Genomic DNA, 22,955 nt, shown 5'->3' on the forward strand with positions numbered 1-22,955 from the left:
CCTTGGCATCATGGGACTTTATAGATGTGGTGTGCCACTATGTCCACATAGCAATGGCCAACAGCACTTTTAATAACATTAATATACAGACCCCTAGAGTTAACTGATATCAGATTGTACTCATTTTTCCAGTGTGATTGTGCAGGGGTGTAAGGTTTCCATTTACAGAAGCACATGAATGATGAGGTAGATATGCAGACCTCGGCCCAGATGAAAAGGATTAAAAAACAAACATGATTAGGAGTTCACACAAGGATAATTAGGCTCCATATATATTCTTGAAAAACATATTGAGCAATAGCTCCCTTTAGGTGCAGCTGCTGAAAAGGGATCCAGTGAATCAGTCCTGAAGGTGATTGAGAACCAATCAACAATTTTTTTTCTCTTTGGCAGATGCCTCAATAACTCAATTTTTGAAGTGTTTTTTATGCATGATTCTTACTTCACTTAGCAACATGAGCTGCCATTTTTGTCCTTCGTAAAAATACAGGAACCTCTAAAAAGCACCATGCAATGATAATGCAGGCCCAGAAATCAGAACCACAGAGACTTTTATGAGACCTTGGATCGCATCCTAGAGGATCAATTACTGCAAAATGCATACAGCTGGAAACCACACAATCATAAATACGTCTTCAATAGCCATTCATCCCTGAATCTGTCTTTTAGGCTAAGGCACTTAACTATGCCCCTCACTTAACTCTACTTGTAATAGTCACCAAACAAGTCTTTCTATAGAAATGTAAGTAGATCACAAACACCAACATGGCAGGTGCGATTGTTCTTGTATAGCTTCCTTCATTGTTACAGCAGGATCCTTCAAGCTTCATCTAAATGGCTATCAAAGCTGATGGAGGCTTGTGCAGTAAGGAAGGCAGATGACAAGGGCAATTGCAGCTCTCTTGGTACATGAGTGCAATTAAACTAGGTTCATGCTTTTTTTAGGGTTGGAAATGATTCTTTAGTTAAGCACTCAAATAATAGGATCAATTTGAGGAACAGAATAAAGTAGTAAGTTGGGTGGCATTGCAAAGCGGATTACAAGTTAGAGTGTAAGTGGAGCATGATGAGTTGGATAGGTCCTGAAAACAGAAAGCCAAGCAAATCCCAGAGCCCAAATGTAAAACAGGAAGATGACGTAAGTGCAGAGACTACTTTGAACAGTGCAATACCTTTGCGTCAAAATCAAACTGCTGCCTCTACTCTGCCCTCTAATGCTATGTAACTAAATGCAAGGACCAGGGACTCTCTGTTCATAATCTCCATTACCAATGGGTTGCGGAGTAGCTCGAGATGCATTGCTGCTGGCATGTAGGAAACTGAACAGTCAGATTTCAATCATGTTAGGTTATGGAAATCAAAGTCCATGGCAACAGGTAAGGTGAGAAATCTGCTTAAGTTCTGCAATATGATGCACATCCTTGGGAGCACCTTGAAATGACAGTGTGGCTGGATAAGGAAGTGCCCAGCATATTACTGCAGGGAACAGGAATGATTGAAAGTTGTGGCCAATGGAGAGAAATTTCTTTGAGTGCTGGCTAGGGAATTACAGTTAGACAAAAGTTACAAAGAATAAACAGGACCTCAATAAGTGAAAACTGGTAAAGTGAGTATATATGTCTCATTCAGGCTGCTTAGGAAAAATCTGCATAATTTTTCCCATACATCTAGGAACTGAATACTATGCAAACATTAAGAAGAATTGAAGATTGAGGGAAAGAGATACCGCCTGTACAGTAACAGAACTAGCAGGGAAATTTCAGGTTCAATGGGGGTTCAAAGCATAATCAGACACCCATATTGAAATTAGTTAGGAAATTCATGAAGAATGGCAGAATGGTAGGAATATATGCGCTGAGGTCATTCATGTGGTATTATCTGATACTGACTTCACAGAAGACCAAAGGTTAAAATGAAACAGTTCTCTACAAATATAGACTTGAGTCTTGATTACAAGTGGACTTAAATGTTGATGGAATGGGTGTTTTGGTTTCCTTTTAATATGAATGTAACTTCACTTTTCATTGAATGCTTAGAGGTAATATTTTAATTTTACCCATAAATGTTGACTCCCCTAAATCAATTTTTTCTTCATTTATGCTTCTGTTTTCGTTTTTTAAATTCATGTTTTCATTAAAATGTCTTCTGGACATTTCAGTTCTTTATTGTTTGGTATGTCATGTACAGCACCTGCATGCACTTTCTCTGAGGAATGCATTGCTGCTCAGATTCAGGTACCGAAAATTGAGCCCAGGTTGTAATCAGTGAAACATGCTTGCCTCTGTGAACTGAGCTATTGGACTTACCTAGATACACCAATTGCTTCAAGACTTCAACAGAGTCAGTCTTTCCAGAAGGAGTTTTCATCTTGTATACTGAAGGAACTCAAACTGTCATGTGTGCCAAAGTGAGCTAGCAAATGTCTAAAATACTTTGGCTCAGATTTACTAAGTTGTTGCATTGTACTAGCATCGTGCTAGGTAACAAAAGGAAAAACAAAGACTTAAGTAAGATCTACAAAGGCAAGCAAGGGGCGATTTGTGCTGTGTGAGGAAAAGTAACACAACACAGTGGCTTGTGCTGTGTTGCATTAATTTTCTTAGTGGTGTTCCATGTGTGGAGCATGGGCACTCCCATGCATACACCCATGGAATATGACACAATCCCAGATTTACTGAAAATCATTGAACCTAGGATTGTTCAAAAATGGTACGTCACACCAACCATGGCATAACAAGGAGAAATGTTTAGTTCTCCTCATTACTTCATCTTCTGCTTTCGTAGAGAACTAAAACCTGGCTATTTCCCCAGTAAGTTTGCTTTCACTGTCCTTGCTGCTGTTCCGTTTTGCTGTTGTTGTTGCTCAGCGCCATGAGACCTCCCCGGTGATATGTGCGCTTAACAAGAACATTTGACATTGACATTGACATTCTGTATCACGCACAGATAGAGGACATTGCCTCTTAGGATTGTTTTTGTGCAGGAAGGGATGCCTTGCTGCACAAAAACAATCCTACTCATATTGCAGCCACCATTGTTTGGTGCAAGGATGCCTGCATTGGCACTAGGCAGCCTCAAATGCACCAGCACAGGCTGAGAACTGAAGAGGGCCACATATTGATAGATATGGAGCTCTTCAGCTCTCTCCCATTCATGAACGCAGTGCAGCCACTTTGCTTGCTGCCCTGCATTGCATGGGCGTTTAGTAAATAAGCCCCTTTGTGTTTACCAGTATATTTTTCCGTTCTGGCCAAGGATCTACCTCAACATGATGAAAAGGTTAGTAAAATTTTGGAATTCGCCTTTGACATCTCCTCTGATTCCAGCCTGAACCCAACACCACAGTCACAAACTTCACTTAATCACAGCCATGCAACAAATTGCCACATAAATCCAAGTATGAACCCACAATAGTAGAATGTGTTGTTGTGATAGCCACACATAGACTTGAATTAATAAATGGAAATAAACAGCAACATTTCAACAAAGAGAATGTGACTAAAAAGATGATAACGTGGAAGGTGTAGCGATCCAAGAACTATGCCTTGGGACTGAGGAGCTGCAATGGAGGATCATGGAAACAGAGGAACCAGCTGTGTGCCAATAAGCTCTGTTATAGACTCATTACCAAGAGAAAGTGCTTGGAATCAAAATCTGAAAATTATTTAAGCAACAACAACTTATTAAGCCTGAATTACCTTCTTAAATGTATCGCTAAATTTTACGGTGGCCAAAATAAATCAGGGAAGGTATTAGCAAATTATCTCAAAGCCAAAAAACATAAGTAACACATTGAATCAATTACAGATGAAAGCAATACTTTCCATCACAAAGACTTAAAAATCCTAATTCAGTTTAAATACTTTTATGAAAATGTATATACAACAGAGCAGGTGTCCATCCAGAACTGCAATAAGTAAGTGTTGTGTTTTGCTTTTAAAGTTAAGGAAAGGCTATGCTCATTTTAGATCATTATCAGGCTGCAGTTAAATAAGAACTGCAAAAAATAAGGGTTGCATTTTCCTTTAAAGTTAAGGAAAGGCTAGGTTTATTTTACATTATTATCAGGCTGTAGACAGCAGAGCCTGATAATGAGCAGCACTCTACTCAGATTTATGACCCATGTGGGTCACAGAGGTTCAGAACAGAATCACTGAGGTATTTAACTCTTAATTAAAAGTCATTCCCAACTCAATATTGGAGCATGAAAACAAACTGATACTTCTGAATGCTTTTAAATAAGAGAACATTACAATGCAGTGTTTTCTTATTGATTAAGTTAACTATTCATTTTAATTTACTCCATTTTCAAAGTGACACATTTACAAATAGCAGGCATCTTGCTCCCAGTGGCTGGTAGATACAGTGCCATATTTATAACTGAAAACCACAGTCATTTTCTTTTAAATGGGAGAAATGTAAAGTGAAAAAAAAATGTTTCTATGAAACATTGTCTTAATGATTTTCTCTGCTTAAAGTCATAATGATTTATGAAGCATGTTTCTTCAATATTTCTCACTTTCAAGCCAATGACTCTATTTTCCTGTTATTAATATGGTCCCATGTCTACAGACCACTGGGAGTTTTGTAATGCATGTAAACATAAAGTTAACACTTCAGGTGAATTTTCTCCCATTCCAAAGTGACTAAATTTACACATGGCAGTCATATTGCTCCCAGTGGCTGGTAAACATGCTGCCATATTTAGAAAAAGACAGCATTTATTTTTTAAAATGGGAGAAATTTAAAGTGCAGAAAAATGTTCCTCATTTTGAACATTTTTGCAGAACTTTTTTCTGCACTTTAAATTTCTCCCATTTAATAAAAAAAATGTATGGATGTTTGTGTTGTACATGCAACGGTGCAAATAATGGTGAAAAGTATGTCTTGTACAATACGACACAGGCTCCCAGTCACCCATACACATATATCCCATTCACTCACACACATGTATATACATCCCCACAGACCATTCACTCATTGACGCACATGGCAGCCCTATCATACTAAACACAAGGAGATGATGGACAGAGCGCTGAAACTGAGGTGGCGCAGTGAGATAAAGAATGATGATGTATTCAACCCGGATCTGTGACTGGTGGTGAGTGTCTGAAAAGTTTCAGCGCTCTGTCCATCATCTCCTTGTGTTTGCTTTGTCAGCCCTATCATAGTACCCTTAGTCACAGTATTTTGTTCAAGCCATAGTATCAGGCTTCAAGGACATTAGGTTTAAAATAGATGAAGCAGAGCGAGGGGGTGTCTGGTAACAATGTGCAAGTTACTTGGCCATCAGTAGCTCAAAACAATTTTCACTGATCAGACGTAGCTCTCGTTACAGAAAGGTTGGAGACCCCTGCACCAGAGTATTTTCCTTCTGACTCTGAAATTCTATATTATCTATCCTCTACAGAAAAGCCTTTTTCTCCACAGGTAGATTTTTCTCCCCTAGAATAAGATATCACGCAGATCTTCACACTGCATTAAACAGATTAAAAAAAAGAGAAAGCTCCGGGGCCGGATGGTTGCACAACATAATTTCATACACATTTCCCCAAACTACTGCTCCCCAAGCTACTTCCCTTTACTGAGTCCTTCACTCAATCTTCTGCATCATCAGGGTCCTTTTTAGATGCCCTTATTTGCCTTATCACAAAGTAAGGAAAAGAACGCAATACTGTAAAAACTATAGACCTATATCTCTTGTTAATATAGACCATAATATTTTTTTTAATGCTTCGGCCTTGCATTTAGAACCCTTCATTTTGAATCTTTTAGGAAAGAAACAATCAGGTTTTGTCAAAGGAAGATACATTTCAGATAAAACCAGACTGCTCATTGATTTCCTTTGCAAATCCACAGTTATCAATGAACACTTAGCAGCCATTGCCTTAGACGCTGAGAAGGCCTTTGATTGTGAAAAATGGAGATTTTTGTTTCATACCCATAATTTGTTTGGTTTTGTCCCCAAAATAACTAACCTCATCTCACTTCTTTTTACCCCCTTCTAGCAGCTGTCTACACAAATGGGTTGACTTCTCCTTATTTTTAACCCTGGGCGTAGTGGGCGTAGTGGGGCTACGTGGAGCATCGCGTAGTGTGGCCAAATCTACGCACACTCATGCACTCCGCGTAGCCCCACTACGCGCCACCCGCCTCCCGGCCGCCCTCATTTTAAAATAACAAAGTATTTAAAAGTAAGAAAATGCCTTACCTGAGGTGCGGCGTTCCGGTGCTCCCTCTTCCTGGTTCAGCGGCAACTTCTTCCTCACAAATGCGCATGCGCATTTCTCGTGAGAAATGCTCATGCGCGAGCATCCGCGCATGCGCATTTGTGAGGAAGAATTTGCCGCTGAACCAGGAAGAGGGAGCCCCGGGACGCCGCACCTCAGGTAAGGCATTTTCTTACTTTTAAATACTTTAAGTTATTTTAAAATGAGGGCGGGCGGGAGGCGGGTGTCGGGCAGCTCTGCTCCGCCGTGGCATGTGTGTAGCGCTGCCTGCTACACCTACTTCATGGACCACGAAGCAGGCAGCACTACATACACTCCGCGGGCGGAGCGGAGCACTACGCCCAGACTTACTTATTTTACTTTGAGCAGGGGAGTACACCTGGGATGTCCTCTTTCCCCCTTTCTTTTTAATCTAGCCTTAGAATCATTTTTAATTTGCCTTTGACAAAACCCGATTTACATGGTTTTTCGTATAACACTCACCAAATTAAACTGGATGAGCATGCTGATGATATTTTATTATTTATGTAATCCCCTCAGTCCTCGATCCTGCTTTTTCATCTGAGGTAAATTCCTATGCTTTAGTATCTAAATATAAATGAAACGATGACAAATGTGAAAATGTACCTCAAAATAAATTCAGTATCTTGGTCTTTAATTCACCTCATCCCTTAAAACACCCATTTCTATACAAATTTGGATAATTGTATTAATAAATTAACCTCATTAAGTAATTGTTGGCACCCCTTATATCTCTTGTGGTGGGGCTGTCTTGAAACAATAAAAATTATGTTGGTGCCCATTATTCTTTATACCATTTCTAATATTCCATTACACATTCCTCTTAAGTGTTACACAAAATTTTACTTCACACTCTCCTCTTTAATCTGGTGTAAAAAATGCCCATGTATGTTGAAAAGTTGAAACGTTCCAAGAACGACGGTGGAGTAAATTTTCCTGAATTCTCAAAATACCATAAGGTATCTTTATTGAGGCAATCCATACATTGCATCACTTCCTCCTTATGTTATTGCCCGTTATGGGTTGATTTAGAATACAACTTCTTATCACTTTTCTCATTTAAAGAATACATCTACACGTAAACCTCAAAAGTTATCCACCCTTATTTATAAAAACACCTGTAGATTACCAGATATGGTAATATCATATGTTCCTAAGGACCTCCATACTTTTCTTCATTCTACCATATGGCATAATCAATTAATTCAATGAACTAATCAACCTATATATTGGAAATCCTGGAGGAAAAGGGCATTAATATGGATTAATCAAATATTCAGTCAGGAATCTCCTATTTCTTTTCTAGAAGCTCAAGCACTATTTGCACTTCCATCCTCATTCCAACATGAATTCCAGCTTTTACAGAATAGTATCTTTACAGCATACAATGTCTTTAAATCGGATCCCATTACTACACTGGTCCCGCAACATCCTCTTGTTTCTCTTCTACATATAATTCCCAAAGCCTCCACCCATACTTGCAATATACTACTAATAATAGACCTATTACAACACTAACACCGGGTAAGTTTAGGTAGTCATTTCATCAGTAATGACAAAAACCCATCTCAGATTAATGCCTTCCTCTAGGTTCTTTTACACAAGTTAAAGAGTTTCTTTCTGACTTACTAAGTGGTCATATAAGCCACAAAAAAACATTCATAGTTAAAAGTTATATGATTGAATTGATGGAAGAACTAAGCAAGGCTGTCAAACATCATCACTTTTATTTGAGGTTTTCATTGCACGCCTAGGCCCTTATTCGAAGATATTCATAATCTCTGAAGTGGTTGTGAACGGGCATTACCTGGCACATCAGGAATATGAGTAATCCGATGACATGCATATTTTTCCCGGGAGCTAGTAGAGCAGCCGAATTTCTGGGCACAAAGCCGGTCAGGAATTAGAAAGTATCAGGGAAATCAGTGTTTTCAGTGTTAAACCCGATTTCCCTAAATTATTTAGCATTGCAAAGTGGACACTTAGGCTCCTACTAACAGTTCTGCCGACCCCTCATGATGACCAGTTGTGATAGACTTTTTTTCATCACTGGTTACAATATCACGGTGGGACTTATGTTGTAGAAACATAGGAAGCTGAGTATTGCTAAAGGTGACACAGTGCTTTAGGTCTGCTATGTTAAGAAGCCTGCAATTGTTCTTAGACCCAATGCTTGAACCAGACATCAACCATTCACTTAACTTTAAAGAGCTTTCTGTGGAATTTCTCAAAACTCAAACGTTAAAATAATTTTCTTGTTAGGCTTAGTGGCAGATATCAAGGTTTCTTAGAATTTCATGAATAGAGACTTATACACCTATATGGATTAACCATCAACCTTCCTTGATTTCTAGTATAAGCTTGAAGGTTCATGGACTTTCAAAGAATTAACATGAGGATATATAGGGCCACATGAATTTAAAAAGAAATTCCGTTTCAAACCCGGCAATTCACAAAACTATTCCTGTGTGAAGTGCTCCGTCAGACTTTTGGGTATAGTCCGCCGAAAAAATGCAAGATAGTGTTTCAGTCACCTGGATATTTAACTTACATGCCTTCTGTATTGCAGGCATCATCAATTCGCTGTAAAAGTATACAGTTTTGATATTGCATTTACCCCTTGTTCCTTTACGTTGGATGTATTGGTGTTTATAAAATTAGATGTTGCATTTTATTCTTCAACACAGTTCAAAATGACCCACAGACTCAAATGCTCCCATCATATCTTGCCCAGAACGAGACTTATCAACAGTGCAGCAGGTGCAGTGAAATCGGTGCACAAGGATGTGAGAAACTTATTTCATCCCCATTATTGACTAGTTTTGACTACAAACCATGGGAATGGGGTGGGACAATTTCCTTTCTTATCTGAGACATTCCTAGCCACTGATCTGACCCATCCACAAAGGATTTCATTAGATCCACATTGAACAAAGGACCATTTTCATACCAAACTCCCTGGCTAACCTTAGAAACCCTTCAAGACACCAAGCAGCTTAAACCCTAACGTCTAACTCGCGTTTCCACCTAGTCTGACTGAAATTCGAGGTTCACTGAAGACGTGGTGGAACCCAAGCAGTTTGTAAGATCCACCTCAAGCACTCATTGTCAACCACTTTCCACCAGAAGCCGTGCTATAGCTTTAAAAAAATGATGTCTTGGACCAGGCCTATTACATACAATAACTACTATGACCTTCATTAGGAGTTAAGGGCTAAATTGTGATCCAGGCTCAAACACATGATAATTATCATACCCTCGCAGTAGTCCCTTGATGAATTCTGGCAGCATCGAACCTGACAAAATTTATCAGGGGAATAGGACCGGAGAAAATGCAAATCATGCAGAATTCTGTATATAGAAAACCGATTTGGAAAGGTTGTGCCTCTTTATCCTGCTGATAACTTGGAATAGGAAATATTTACCACAAGTGGTTAGTACCTCACTCTGAGATAATAGTAAATCTGCCAATTGCAACAGACTTGTAATGAGGGCCATTGCCTCCCTCTGTCTCTCTGCCATAAAACCACACCTCTACTTCCTTTCCTGGTTTCTTTCTCCTGGACATGTTTACCAACACCTGTAGGAATTCTAAATCTAAGTTATAAGATTTGAATCCTACATCACATGAGACCATCATAGGACATGAAAGTCCCAACTCAATTGCTATTCAGCAGGAACCTGAAGGCACAATGAGGGATCATTATTCTGCCTGCATGCTACTGCTTAACTGTTACTGCAATGATCTGAATCATATTCTTGTTCATATTATAGTTCTAACTAGGTTAACTCTGTAAGTTTGTATGTATGTATACAGTACTTCATCACACGCAACCCTAGCCAACAGTAAGCAGAGCAGTGTCAAAGACAAGTTATGTTATGTTATGTTATCGGATTTGTATAAGTGTAAAGTCCATGTGATAGGAGAGCTAGGTGGGCTGTGGATGCCTAATGCATTGTGACGTGTTGTCCTTTAAAGGGGTGAGATTTCAAATCCTAAATTGCAGCAGTATTTGGGATAGTCCGATGGATACAGGGATGTTGTTGAAGTACCACTATTTACGCAGGTAGAAGCTACCAGGCTGTGATGACAATCAATCACTGGCAAGTGCAATCCAAATCTAAAGCCCCTGTGATAACACTCACCTTCATCACAATACAAGAAAAACTGTCGTGAAGCAAAAATCAGATATCGCGTCACAATTTGGAATAAACTTCTTCTGGCGAGCAAACAACGGGACGGAAAACATTTTTGGCAGCAGATAAAGTCCCTGGCGTTTGGGAAAAATAGACAACAAAACACAGGGAATAATGAGGACATATGGGTAACCCACATAACGACAATGTACAAAGAACCAGAGTTCAAAACAATTCCAGTTAGCCAAATTACAAGAATCAACAGCAGGTGGAGTGCAGTACAAGAAAAGCAGACTACCCTTGGGGTCACAGACTTGAACAATAAATACATCGCTCTTCAGAGTAAAACCATCGACAAGTTAACAGAAGTAGACCAACTGACAACAATCGTAAAGAAACTAAAATCAGAGGGTGCAGCATGCCCCAACGGAATCCCTAACACACTCTTCAATGGAGAAGTATCATATTGGGCTCACTATATCACCCCATTTTTCAACGAGCTGTTTTTGACAAATGGCATTCCAGATTCATGGAGGGGTAGCATTTTCCACCCAATTTTCAAAGATGGAAACTCAACAAAGCCAACAAGTTACAGACTAATCACTCTAATAGATGTTGAGGCCAAGTTCTATGCGAGCTGCTTGCTAACTCATTTGAAAAAATGCTCAGATGACTGGGGGGGTATTTAACCCTAGTTTCATATTATGGCCCCAATTCAGACGATCCAACCTACATATTCAGAGTGCAGGCTAAATTAATAGAGGGTACCACCCCGGTAATAATCGGAGGCGATTTCAATATCCTCCTCAATCCCCTTCAGGACAGGTCTAACCATAGTCTATATGTTGCGGCTCCGCGTTCCCGTCGAGCTATGATTAATATGATCCATCTCCTAGGTCTAGCAGACTCATGGAGGGCCCTCAGAGGTGTTGACCAAGGCTTCACCTTCTTCAGTAAGAAATACAATCACTCCTCCCGAATTGACTACATCTTTATTGATAAGACAAGTCGAGAAAATCTGGGTGACATTTCCATCCTCCCAAGTATACTGTCTGACCACGCTCCAATCTCATTCTCCTACTCAGGGAATAGACCTAGCCTAATCCCTAGATGGACGCTGAAAAGGGCAATGTTGTCTAACTCTGAAATAATTGATGCCCTAAAAATTGCAACAAATGACTTTTTCACGAATAATATCGGCTGTACGTCCCTAGAGTATATCTGGGATACCTACAAGGCCTATCTCCGTGGACAGACTCATAGTATGATATGTGCTAAGAACAGAGCAGAGGCCCTAGTCTTTCAGACATTGGAAAGAGAGATCTCTAAGCTAGAAGGAGATAGGTTGACCTGCCTCCCTGGTAACCTGTCACAGATTCTTAGTGACCTTGAACATTTTCGCCTAGAATATAGGAAGAACTTGGATATTAAAATAAAAGCACAATGGTTGGTTCACAATATGGAAAACTTTGAGTACGGTGAAAAGGCGGGCGCGCTTCTGGCATGGAAAGTAAGGGCCGACCGGTCTAAAAACAACATTAATAGCTTGGAAATAGACAAAACAGGAGTAACATCCTGTAAACAAGACGATATACAAAGGTGTCTCATCTCTGTCTTTTCTAAGCTATATAAAAAAGAGATAGTCTCTACCCCCGGGAACACCCAAGATTGGCTCCGCAATTAAGCATTACATGTCCTAATGGAGGAGGGCCTTAACATCATGGACGCCCCAATATCCGAGGAGGAAATTAAGCTATATATAAAAAAGATCAGAAATAATAAGGCCGCCGGGACAGATGCCCTCCCTGGGGAAATCTATAAGGCTCTTCAAGACGAGATAGTTCCCAGATTGTGTGAACTATTCAACTATGTCTATAGCTCCAACGGTAAAATCCCCAATTCATGGAAGGAGGCCACGATTGTCCTCATCTTAAAGACAGGGAAGGATCCACTCTAAGCGGAGTCTTACAGGCCAATCTCACTGCTTAATGCCGATTATAATATCTTTATGAGCATTTTAGCATGGAGATTGGTCAAGCTGATTCCACAGCTGATACATTCAGACCAAAAGGGCTTTATCCCAGGAAGGTTCATCCAGGAACAAACGTTACAACTTATTGCTTCCATCGATTTGGCATTGGCGCGGTCGGAGCCTTTGGCTGTGGCAGCCTACGATGCAGCTAAGGCTTTCGACCGGGTCAGTTGGACCTTTCTATGGGAATCCTTATGAACAATGGGATTTGGCCCAATGTTTATTCAAACGCTTATTAGATGCTATGAGGGTGCGACTGCAGCTATACTCCTGAATGGTCGTCTGACCCCCAGCTTTAGCATCACCAGAGGAACCAGACAGGGGTGCCCTATCTCACCCCTGCTTTTCGATATCTATATCGAGCCCCTTGCCCAGGCTCTGAGATTGAACAATCAGATTACTCCCTTCCAAGTATCGGAATACAGCTGTAAGTTAGCCCTCTATGCTGACGACCTGTTGGTCTACACTAGCAACCCCGCTGTGGTTTTCCCCAAGGTAGAGGCAACACTGGAAGAGTTTGGCCTGCACTCTGGATATCTTGTCAACTCCTCCAAGACGGAGATAATGTCCTGGGGAGTGGACAACTGGACTGGGAGGCGTAGTAGGGAATTTAGGTATCTGGGGATAACAATCGTTCAAAATTTAGCCGGCATTCCAACCATTAACTTAAGCAGAGTAGCTAAGGAAATCGACCATCTTTTTTCCAGATGGCAGAATCTGCCTCTGACCATATATGGCCGGGTAAAACTTGCCAAGATGGTTATTTTGCCAAAATTAACCTATATTTTCAGTACCATCCTTCTTGACTTCCCCAGAAAGCTCCTGGACAAGATACAAGGTAAAATCGGAAGCTTTGTCTGGGCTAATAAAAGAGCCAGGCTCTCATGGAAGAAGTTGAGACGAAAGCTCCTTAAGGGAGGCCTGGCTCTTCCGGACCTTTCTTGGTATTCTATTGCCTTTCAGTTTAAGAATATACGTTCTCTGCTTATTAATTCAGGTGAAACCAACTGGGGGAAGATCTTGAGCGTAATGGTCAGCTTCGAAGGAGGTGGGGTTGGATTTTTGTACAAGTTTGGGGCCCCTAGGTTTTTTATGAAGGTTCGCCTAAAATGCTTAAAAATGGCTTTAAATCTATGGTATAGAGTTAGAGAGAGATGGGGGATCGGATACTATTCGGATTTTGCCCCTATTTGGGACTCTCCGGGTCTACCATTATGCCTACAAGATAGTCTTGCATCATCAATTAAAAAAGCAGGAATAACGATTTGGTCCGACCTTCTATCATCAGATCCTTAGATCTAAAATAGGCAGTTCTTTTTCCAAATTCAAATAACTACAACTATGTTCCTGGTATAAAGCCGAGATAGAAATGATACGAGGCAACTGGGAAATTGAACACTGCCTACAAAATACAAAGCCGATTAAAAAAGAAGTCGGACTATGGTATAGGAGCCTATTGGATGCCGATGATGCTGATACCCCTCCATTATATTTCATCTGGAATTCGTCTGTATTGGGCGAAAACGATATCCACTTTTACCCCCTGTCTCTTCAAACTCTATATAGGTATGTTAGGCCAGCTTCTCTAAAAAAAAAAACATTTCTTTGTTATCAATAGGCTCTACTATACCCCCAAGAAGATAGCGAGATTTGCCCCATGTTCATCACCGAAGTGTCCTAGATGTGGATTTCTTGAGGCAGACGATTTACACATGTTCTTTGAGTGTCCCTCCCTATCCGGCTTTTGGCAAAACGTTGAAAATACTCTTTCGGCCATATTTAGACGTGAGTTTAAACTAAACTTAGCAATAGTCTTCTTTGGGGTAGACACCTGTCTATTAAGTTTGCTTTCTAACTCACAAAAGGGGTTGCTCCTCTGTCTCATCATAATTGCACGGAGGGAGATATGTAAACATTGGAAAGACCCAATGCCCCCGTTGAATGAGAAGTGGTTGGCAATCGCACTCAACATGGCCCGTTTGGGAAAGAGCGGCCTGGATGATAATGATCAAAATATCTGGTCATATATCCTATCTTGGGGCACCGAATTGAGGTTGGTCTAGAGTTCCATTTCGGTCCAATGATTACACCACATCACCACGCCATGTACTAAGAAGCTGGCCTGGTCTGGTCTAAGCCAAAGCAGTAAACAGAAGCTCGAGGGCGTTCCCAGGTAGCAACGGGCTTTTTGTTCTTATTGCAGACGCTTAAGGTGAGATGAGCACTATTAAATAAAAGAGAAAAAAGAAAAGAAAAAATGGTCAGATGACAACAAGTGCATCCCAATGACACAAACAGGTTTCAGGGACGGTGCAGGCACTTTAACAAATCTCACGGCATTCATTGACGTTATTACCCGAAAAAGCCAAACATACGAACAACCGCCTGTTTGCCTGCTTTGTGGACCTTAAGTCCACTTTTTACAGTGTACCCCGGAAACGACTATGGGAAAAACTGGATAGTTGGGGTATTCCAACAAAGGTATTAAATGCCATCAGAGAATTATACACAGGCACCTGGATGCGGGTAAAAATAGGGCACAGCTCGAGGATAACAAGGAAAATAGACACTCACAACGGATTGAAACAGGGGTGGGTGCTAGCCTCCACACTTTTCAATCTGTACTTATCTGACCTCGAAGATGCCCTCCAGAAAACTAACAGCCATCCATCATCGTTAGTCAAAGAGGAAATCAGGTGCCTTCAGTACACAGATGATATTGAATTACTAAGCCAAACTCCAATCGGCTTACACGGAATAAGCGCATTAGCCAAATACATGGAAGAGCAAGGTCTAGAATTAAATCTATCTAAAACAAAGGTTGCACGGCTAGTGGATGCTTAATATAAGAAACACATATGGCACCTCGAGGGAAACAAAGTAGAGTCAGTTGCCTCATACAAATATCTTGGATTTAAGGTGGAACAAAAATTGACTTATAAATCACAGCTCACCGCAGTGAGGACCAAACCCCAAAACCTCATATATGGCTTTAAACTACTAAAAAGAAACTAAGTTGTCTATCCCACGGCAACCTACTGTCTGTCGTGCTCGCTCAGTTAATGACAACAGTAACCTACGGCACAGAAATAATGAGGGGTCGTGAAATCCCAGCCGTGAATAAAATACAAACAAAAGTTTATAAAAACGTCTTCCACATCCAGCAAAGTGCATCACCTGCCCAAGTGCGTCTTGAGTTCAGACTGCCAAACCAAATATTCTGGAGTAAAGGTGCATTTATCAAACTATGTTGGAGGTTGCGTGCATCTGAAATCGGGTCCATTGACCATCTGTGCTGGAAAGAAATAGATAATCAAAAAGGAAACAAAATTCAAGGATCCTGGGGTTGCTATCCAAACCAAGCGATAGAGGACCTGCGTGCTGAAGACATTTGGAATGCCAGCTTTGGGAAAAAGGCCTTTAACAAACTAATCAATTCCACAATAAAACTCCTGTCAAATTCAACAGATGAGAATACTTTATTACAAAGACTTCACGTCTGGACGGTGATCAGCTCATATAGCACAAGGAAGCCTCAGGAGTTTTTATCAGCTTATTTCTCTTTAACCTTAAAACATCAATTCATGAGACTGCGTTTCGGCATGTGGGAAACAAAGGATCTTATCCCTCCATGGAAAGATCAAAGTCAAAACCGAGACTGCAGACTGTGTGGCTATAAATATGAATCACTTCAACATATTTTCTGCGCATACCCAAAGTTACTAAAAGAAAGGAAGATTTTATTAAAAGAAATATTTAACAACATGAACATTCGATCAAGTAGAGAAGTAGTAACCTCCTGGCTTGGTGGGTCCTCAATTCCCCTAGTCTGCAGGGGGGTAAAACTTTTAAATCTGTATTTAAAGGAAATTGGTCAAAATCCTGTGGAGTCCCAAACAGATTCTTAGAATTACTGGAACAATACAAAAAACTTGAAAAAAGAAAATAAGCTATTTTATATATGGGCTTTTGTAGTGACATTGTTTTTTAAATTTTAAAAGATTTTTTTTAATTGCACTTTAGACGTAGAAACAAAGACTAACTGTTTTAAAATTCTATCAATGTTTTTTATTAAAGCTGCTATTGTGGCTTGGTGTCATTTGTTTTTCTAAGACTGAACAAAAAAAAAACACACCTTCATTTTGCAGAATGGTTCTCCAATTATAGAAGCTAATAAAAGAACAGTGCTTGTAAATTGTAAACTCGGTTCCCAATCTGTCCTTTGCACACATGTCCAGATATGTAGAATTTTGATAGACAAACACACATTCCAGGCCTAAACTAAACAGATGGGAAGCTTGGGAATGGTCTCTGTCTGCAGAAGGCAAAAATGTGCAGGGGCTACAGACTGCTGCAGTGAGCTGTTCAGGATTCAGGTCATCCCGTTGTACAGTAGTTTTCGAAAAACAATCAACGTTCGTCTGTACCCAGAGTGTACTAATCAATACTATTGATCAAACACTACATCAACGTAATTACTGATTAGCGAACCCACATACAAACTGCTGACACACCTGAGACTCCCCATCGATTGCAGGGTTTAACTTCTGACTTTCTCACTTACAGGAATTAATTGTTTTTTTCCAGATGGTAATAAAGAAGATTGCAAAAGGCATAATCACCTTGGTGAAGGCCCGGTAGCATAATCCGCACAGCTCCACCAGATAGGAGAGAGTGAAGACGGCGTTCTGAAGCACGAAGCTGAGCAGCTTGGAGAAGGGCTCTAGCAGACTCTGGAATGAAATATGATGTTAAGAAAATCAATACCTAAAACCCTTCATCAAAATAAATAATAGTAATGTTCAGAAGCGCAGACATTGAAAAAGAGGCTTTTTTCAGGTTGCAAAGTATATTGTTAGGGCCAATACCTCTACTGATATATTATCCCCTGATGATGCAATGCGCTAACACGTAGATCACTTAATCCATAAATAACAGGCAGCACTTGTGGATTCTTGCACTTAAGGTTATTTTATTTGTCAAGAAGTATCAAATACAGGCTCATGCGTTACAACAAAAGCCTTAGTCACACTTCCCCAGGCACCATTTTAAGAAAAAAAACTGTGAAAACAGATTACATCATCCTATCAGATGGTATAACAGAAATATTAAATATTTCTAGCATAAGGTTAAGCTGCAAAATTCCTTTAAAAAAAAAGAAAAAAGAAATTCAGCCCAAGTGGACTGGGCCTCTGCAACACGCTCTCTCAATTCTTCAGCAACAAAATCATTACCATTTATAACAACTTCAGCCTGGCACCAGACCACAGAGATCGAGCTAAATGCCTCCTTTTCTTAGCCAAAGAACCAGTGATAACCACATGGACAGTTTATTACCCTAGGAGAAACTGCCTCCACCATGAAGTCCATCGGACCTCTGCCCCCATGCTCACACCCATTCTGAATGCCTACACCTTTACCGCAACCTTTCCAGATGCTTGGAAACATGCAACTGTCCTCCCACTGCTGAAGAAACCCTCTGCGGACCCTTCAATGCCCGTCAAATGCAGATCGATCTCACTGCTACCATTCCTAGACAGGGTCTTATAGAAAATCATCAACAAACACCTCACCAAATAACTTAAAGACTACCAACTCTTCAACACCACTAGGTCTGGTTTCAGACCGAACAACAGCACAAAACTGCCCTCATCACTGCCACGGATGACTCAGGACAGAGGAGGCAGGGCGTCCCTCATCCTCCAGAACCTTTCCACAGCATCGAACACAGTCTCCCACCCCATCCTCCTCCAAAGCCTACATGGCATTGGAGTCCAAGGACAGGCTCTCCAATGAATCTGCTCCTTCCTGACAGGGAAGAGTTCTGCAAGAATCCTTCCTGACCTGACCCTCTTCTATGCATACATGATCCCTCTAGCCAACATCATTCGCTCTCACAATATCAACCTCTCCTACACCGATGACACACAACTCATTCATCTCCCTCATGTACAAGATCCCTAGTACCTGGATCAAGTTCAATTCCTAAATGACTGAAACCTCCCACTGGATGAAGACCAACTTTCTTAAGCTGAGCACCGACAACATTAAATCGTGATCTTCCAATAAAGTACAACACCGTGGGACTCCACCTGGCGGACAACAGAGCTAGGACCCACACCCACCCCCACCACCCAAACCAAGAACCTATGGATCATCAGCAGCAGCAGCAGCAGTAGAAAACTCAACAAGACCGCCTTATGCTTCCATACTCTGAAGATGCTGAGGAAGACTTTCAAATGGCTCCTAATCAGCACCCATAAAAACATCATTCACGACCTGCTCACAAGCAAACTGGTCTATCGGAGCACTCTCACTGCCAGAATCAACAAAAAACTTATCAGAAGGTAGCAGGCCATCCAGAACTCAGCTGGCAGAATCACTCTCAAACCACACTCACATCACACTAGACTTGAAGGAGATCCACTAACTTCCCATTCACAAACAAGCACAATTCAAACTCCTCACCCACACATTATCATAGTCATAAAATATGTCACGAGTGATATAATATGTGCATGGCAGGCACTCAGAAATGACATTAGGCAAGGCAATGCATCCTCAACACTCCCATTGTTATTTGTAACCGGAGGTAATTTACTGTTGATAGGACATGCCACTTAAACGGCAGAAGAAGATAACTTTCTGTGTGTTACTGTTAGGTCCTGTAAGGGCCACAGGCCAGATCCCCCACCTCTCACAGCTTGGTTGAGCACCCAACAAGTTTGTTATTACATTCACTCATCACAGTCCCACAGCATATGCAAACAGTCTTGATTAACAACCTTCTCTCTCATCCAAAACCACCAATATCATACATTCCTCACCCTCAAAGAAATCACAGCCAATGCATTAATCATATCTAGGCTTTCCTGTTTTCAGTTTCTATTTTTGGGTGAATTATGGTTATGGAGTTTTTTCAGTTTTTTCAATACCTTAAAAAAACTGTGGTTTTCAGTGGTTACACATTTTCGCGCCATTAAAAACAACATAAACAGTGCTTTTTCGATGTTTATGGAATTTTAATTTCATTTTAATTATTGCTTGCTTTCTGCACTGATAGTGCATGTGTATAGATAGCGTGTGCACAGGGTATATGAGGTCCAAATATATTTTTACTGCACCAGAATGGACTTCAAAGTCAATAGCATGCTTCATTAACTCTGAAGATTGTAAAGATGCTTTCAGCATACCGTCTTGCAAGTGACAAGGATCTCTTACAGGGAAGCAATTCAGCTCAGGTATCGATTTTGACAGACTATCATAAAACTTTTTCACATACGTAGCTGAATTACTGCAAATACAAACAATATCCCTCCAATCTTTATCGAACTTGGTAGGAACTTTTTTCAGCAGCATTCCAAGTGACACTGCGTTCCATGTTTACCAAACGACAGGTGTCATGTTTTCACCACTATCCCAGATGCTTGGTGACACCATTCTTTTCACATATACCTGTCACTTCATCTTGCATTGAATTTTTAAAGCTTGGGGTGTTTGGCAATTCACTTACAATCAATACTGACTCACTAAAAAAAGGGGCTGATGTATCAAAGGATTTCACCCATTCTCTGTCTGTGGGTAAATGAGATGGTACATATTAGGAAAGATTCTTATGAAACCAGCCATTTTACCTATCAGTGAAATCAAATGTAGCCAAAATATCAAATATGATTTTGATATTTCCCGATTCTCTACAGTTTATAAAATAACTAAATTAGAGCAAAGACCACGCAACTGAAAAAGCAGAAGGAAGAAGAGACAATCTTTTAGTGACTTCCCTAAACAACAAAACTCAAGCAGAATAATGTTAGCCCAGTCTTTCTTGATGCTACCTGTATAACAAAGTTACCTTACATGTATTGGCCCCTTCAGGAAGAATTAAAAATGTCTCTTTAACTCATCTTTTCCTTTCTTTGAATAGCACTTAGTTTGTGGTTACAAAGGTGTTTTTTCAGTGTTTATATGTTTACACGGGTGATGGCCTTTTTCCTTTTGGAGGGGTTTTATCAGTTATTATAGGGTTAAACCTAAAACCAGATAGCCTAATCCTATCATAAAACTCATGTTCATTACGGCACATGTTTTTGGGAATTCATTCTGTACACATCAGGACACCATCATAATGAGTTAAATGTAAACATTTCTCATCACAGAAACTTGACTGACATCCACCTTAGCATGCATTCTAGGACATTCTCTTTCCCGCATGTTACAGTGTACAATGAATCAATTAAGACTGAAGAAGGTGTTTCCATCATCAATACATCCTTCTGGCTTTGCACACTCCAATGGCTCTCTACCCTCCACTCCATGGAGCTCCTAACCTGCCACTTCTCCCTATCAACCTGGTAGAAAGCCACCATAAGCCAAAAATACAATACCCCTGAGAACTAACAAAACATTCAATAGGGAAAATAATTAGGGTTGGGAGAGTCTTGTGTAATTTGCTGTAGCGTAATTATGCGAAATAACAGCAAAATTACATGAGATCATGCAGAATTGCTCGGGGAGCATAACCCTGCCTTTAGCTCTATTTTCTTAGCATAAAATGCAACCTTGCATCTATATGGACCGATAATGCATTTTGTGCTAAGAAAATAGCGCTAAATCTAACAGAACAAGAACAGCAGCAGCCTCTGGCATAATTTTCAGTCATTTTGCATCACAGGTGTAACACAAAATTATCAAAATTACTCCAATTACCCCTGGATGATAAAAAGTTTCCCCATGTTAGGAATAATTTATTTACTATTGCATCTATTGTCTACTTTAACAATGTCTTTCTCCATGATCTTAACCTTCCCGGAACGTCAACCAACAAAGATAAACCCTCTTCATCCTCTTGGACACTCATAAACTTGTCTTTACCGCCATGCAGACCCGTAATTGACAGTTCTTAATGTCACTGAATTGACCCACATTCTTTCAAGCCCTTTCATGTCCAACATTAGTTATTCATCCATCTTGGACAAATTAAGCTAACTAAACAACATCAGCCCTTTAAGTACTGCCCTATAAACTAATTTAATCAAGTCTCACCACCCTGGTAGCCCTCCAGTCATCTACTAATTTGAATTGCTCATCTATACACTACAACCCATCACTGGCACCCATTCTCACTTAACATTATACACTGTGCAATCAAAGTCCTTTGCTTAATAAATGAACCATTACATTGAAAGGTTTATGCTGCACATACAGAAATACAAAAAAAGTGATGGGTGGAGTGCTTGAAATAATCTCAGTAACTGGTAATTATGTGGGACCACAGCCCAGTCCATCGTTCTTTTGCCCACCTAGCCACCTCAGTTTAGACCCAGTCATATGTAAATAAGTCTTGACCCTGTTCAATTAGGAATGGTCGAACCTGAACTGCCTGGCCAAGTCCTCCCTCAAACGGAGCACAAGCAACCCAAGATCGGTTTTGCCATGACTGAGGCCCTACAGTCGGATGTAGCTTAGTTCCAGCGGCACAGAGAGTGTGGGACCCATATCTGGGCATACCCATTATGAGTAGAGCCTTTCACTGAAGCATACAAAAATGAGATGGGTGGAATGCTTGAAATAATCTCAGTCACTGGTAATTGCTCGGCCCACATCCCAGTCCATCATTATTTTGTACACCATGCCACCTCAGTCTAGACTGAACTGCCAGGCCAGATCATCTCCAAAGCAAAGGTCTGTACTGCACATTTTCAATCAACAAAGCTGCAAACAAAAAGAGTCAAGTTTACAAAAGCTTTACATAAACACTACACCAGAGCTCACTATGATGCTTTCTACATTGGCTGATTCTTCAATAAAAAATGTGACGGAATTAGATATCATATTGCTAACGCCCAGCAAGAATGTATTGCATGTCCAGTTCCACCACACAGCACACATAAATGGACCTAACTACGGTGGACGTGCTGAACTTAGGAAAATTCACCATACTCTCAAATTCTTCATATAAGAAGACAAATCTTGTCATCCATAGTCATAAAATCGCTTTCTGGAGATCACAGTTATAAAATATGTTTTGGGAAAGCCCTTGCAGCATTTCGTAACATAATCAAGGTGTTTTGTGCAAGAGGCAGTTAAAATAGGACAGGTTTTCTCAATTCAGAAAAAAAAGCAAACCTATGCCAGATGGTTTTACAGGCTAACATCTATCACATATTTGACCTTTGTCAGCAAGATGATCAAAATATCATTTTCAGTCAGCGAAAACAAATCAGTACTCTCTCCCTCCTGCCCAATTACCGATCTTGCTTCAGAACATTGTGTATCAAGAAGACAGTAGCCAACCCAATCTTCAATAACGCTCTACATTTTACTGACAGCTGGGACCACTGTGTCTTGGTCTTCCTAAATCAGAAAACATTAATCTTGCCACCCATCACACATTATAAAACATTCTGTCTTCACTCATGGACTTCAATAATACTGTGCAATAATGCGTTATCTCGTACCTCCTAAAATATTTCACCTTCTACCTCTCTAGTTCATCCAGACGAATTCCTACAGATCTCAGTGAATAACAGAGAAAT

At 40.4% G+C, this 22,955-nt stretch overlaps 1 protein-coding gene across 1 annotated transcript in view; it reads right to left on the bottom strand.

Moving 5' to 3' along the window:
* UNC79 (unc-79 subunit of NALCN channel complex) overlaps positions 1-22,955 on the bottom strand; it is a 628,882-nt gene that overhangs the window by 116,029 nt on the left and 489,898 nt on the right. The window contains exon 43 of the mRNA XM_085626482.1: positions 17,043-17,153. Coding sequence (XP_085482608.1) covers positions 17,043-17,153 — 111 coding nt within the window. The remainder of the gene's footprint in view (positions 1-17,042; positions 17,154-22,955) is intronic.

Source organism: Triturus cristatus, chromosome 9 (genome assembly GCF_964204655.1).
Source record: "Triturus cristatus chromosome 9, aTriCri1.1, whole genome shotgun sequence".
In the NCBI taxonomy this organism is placed as follows: domain Eukaryota; kingdom Metazoa; phylum Chordata; class Amphibia; order Caudata; family Salamandridae; genus Triturus; species Triturus cristatus.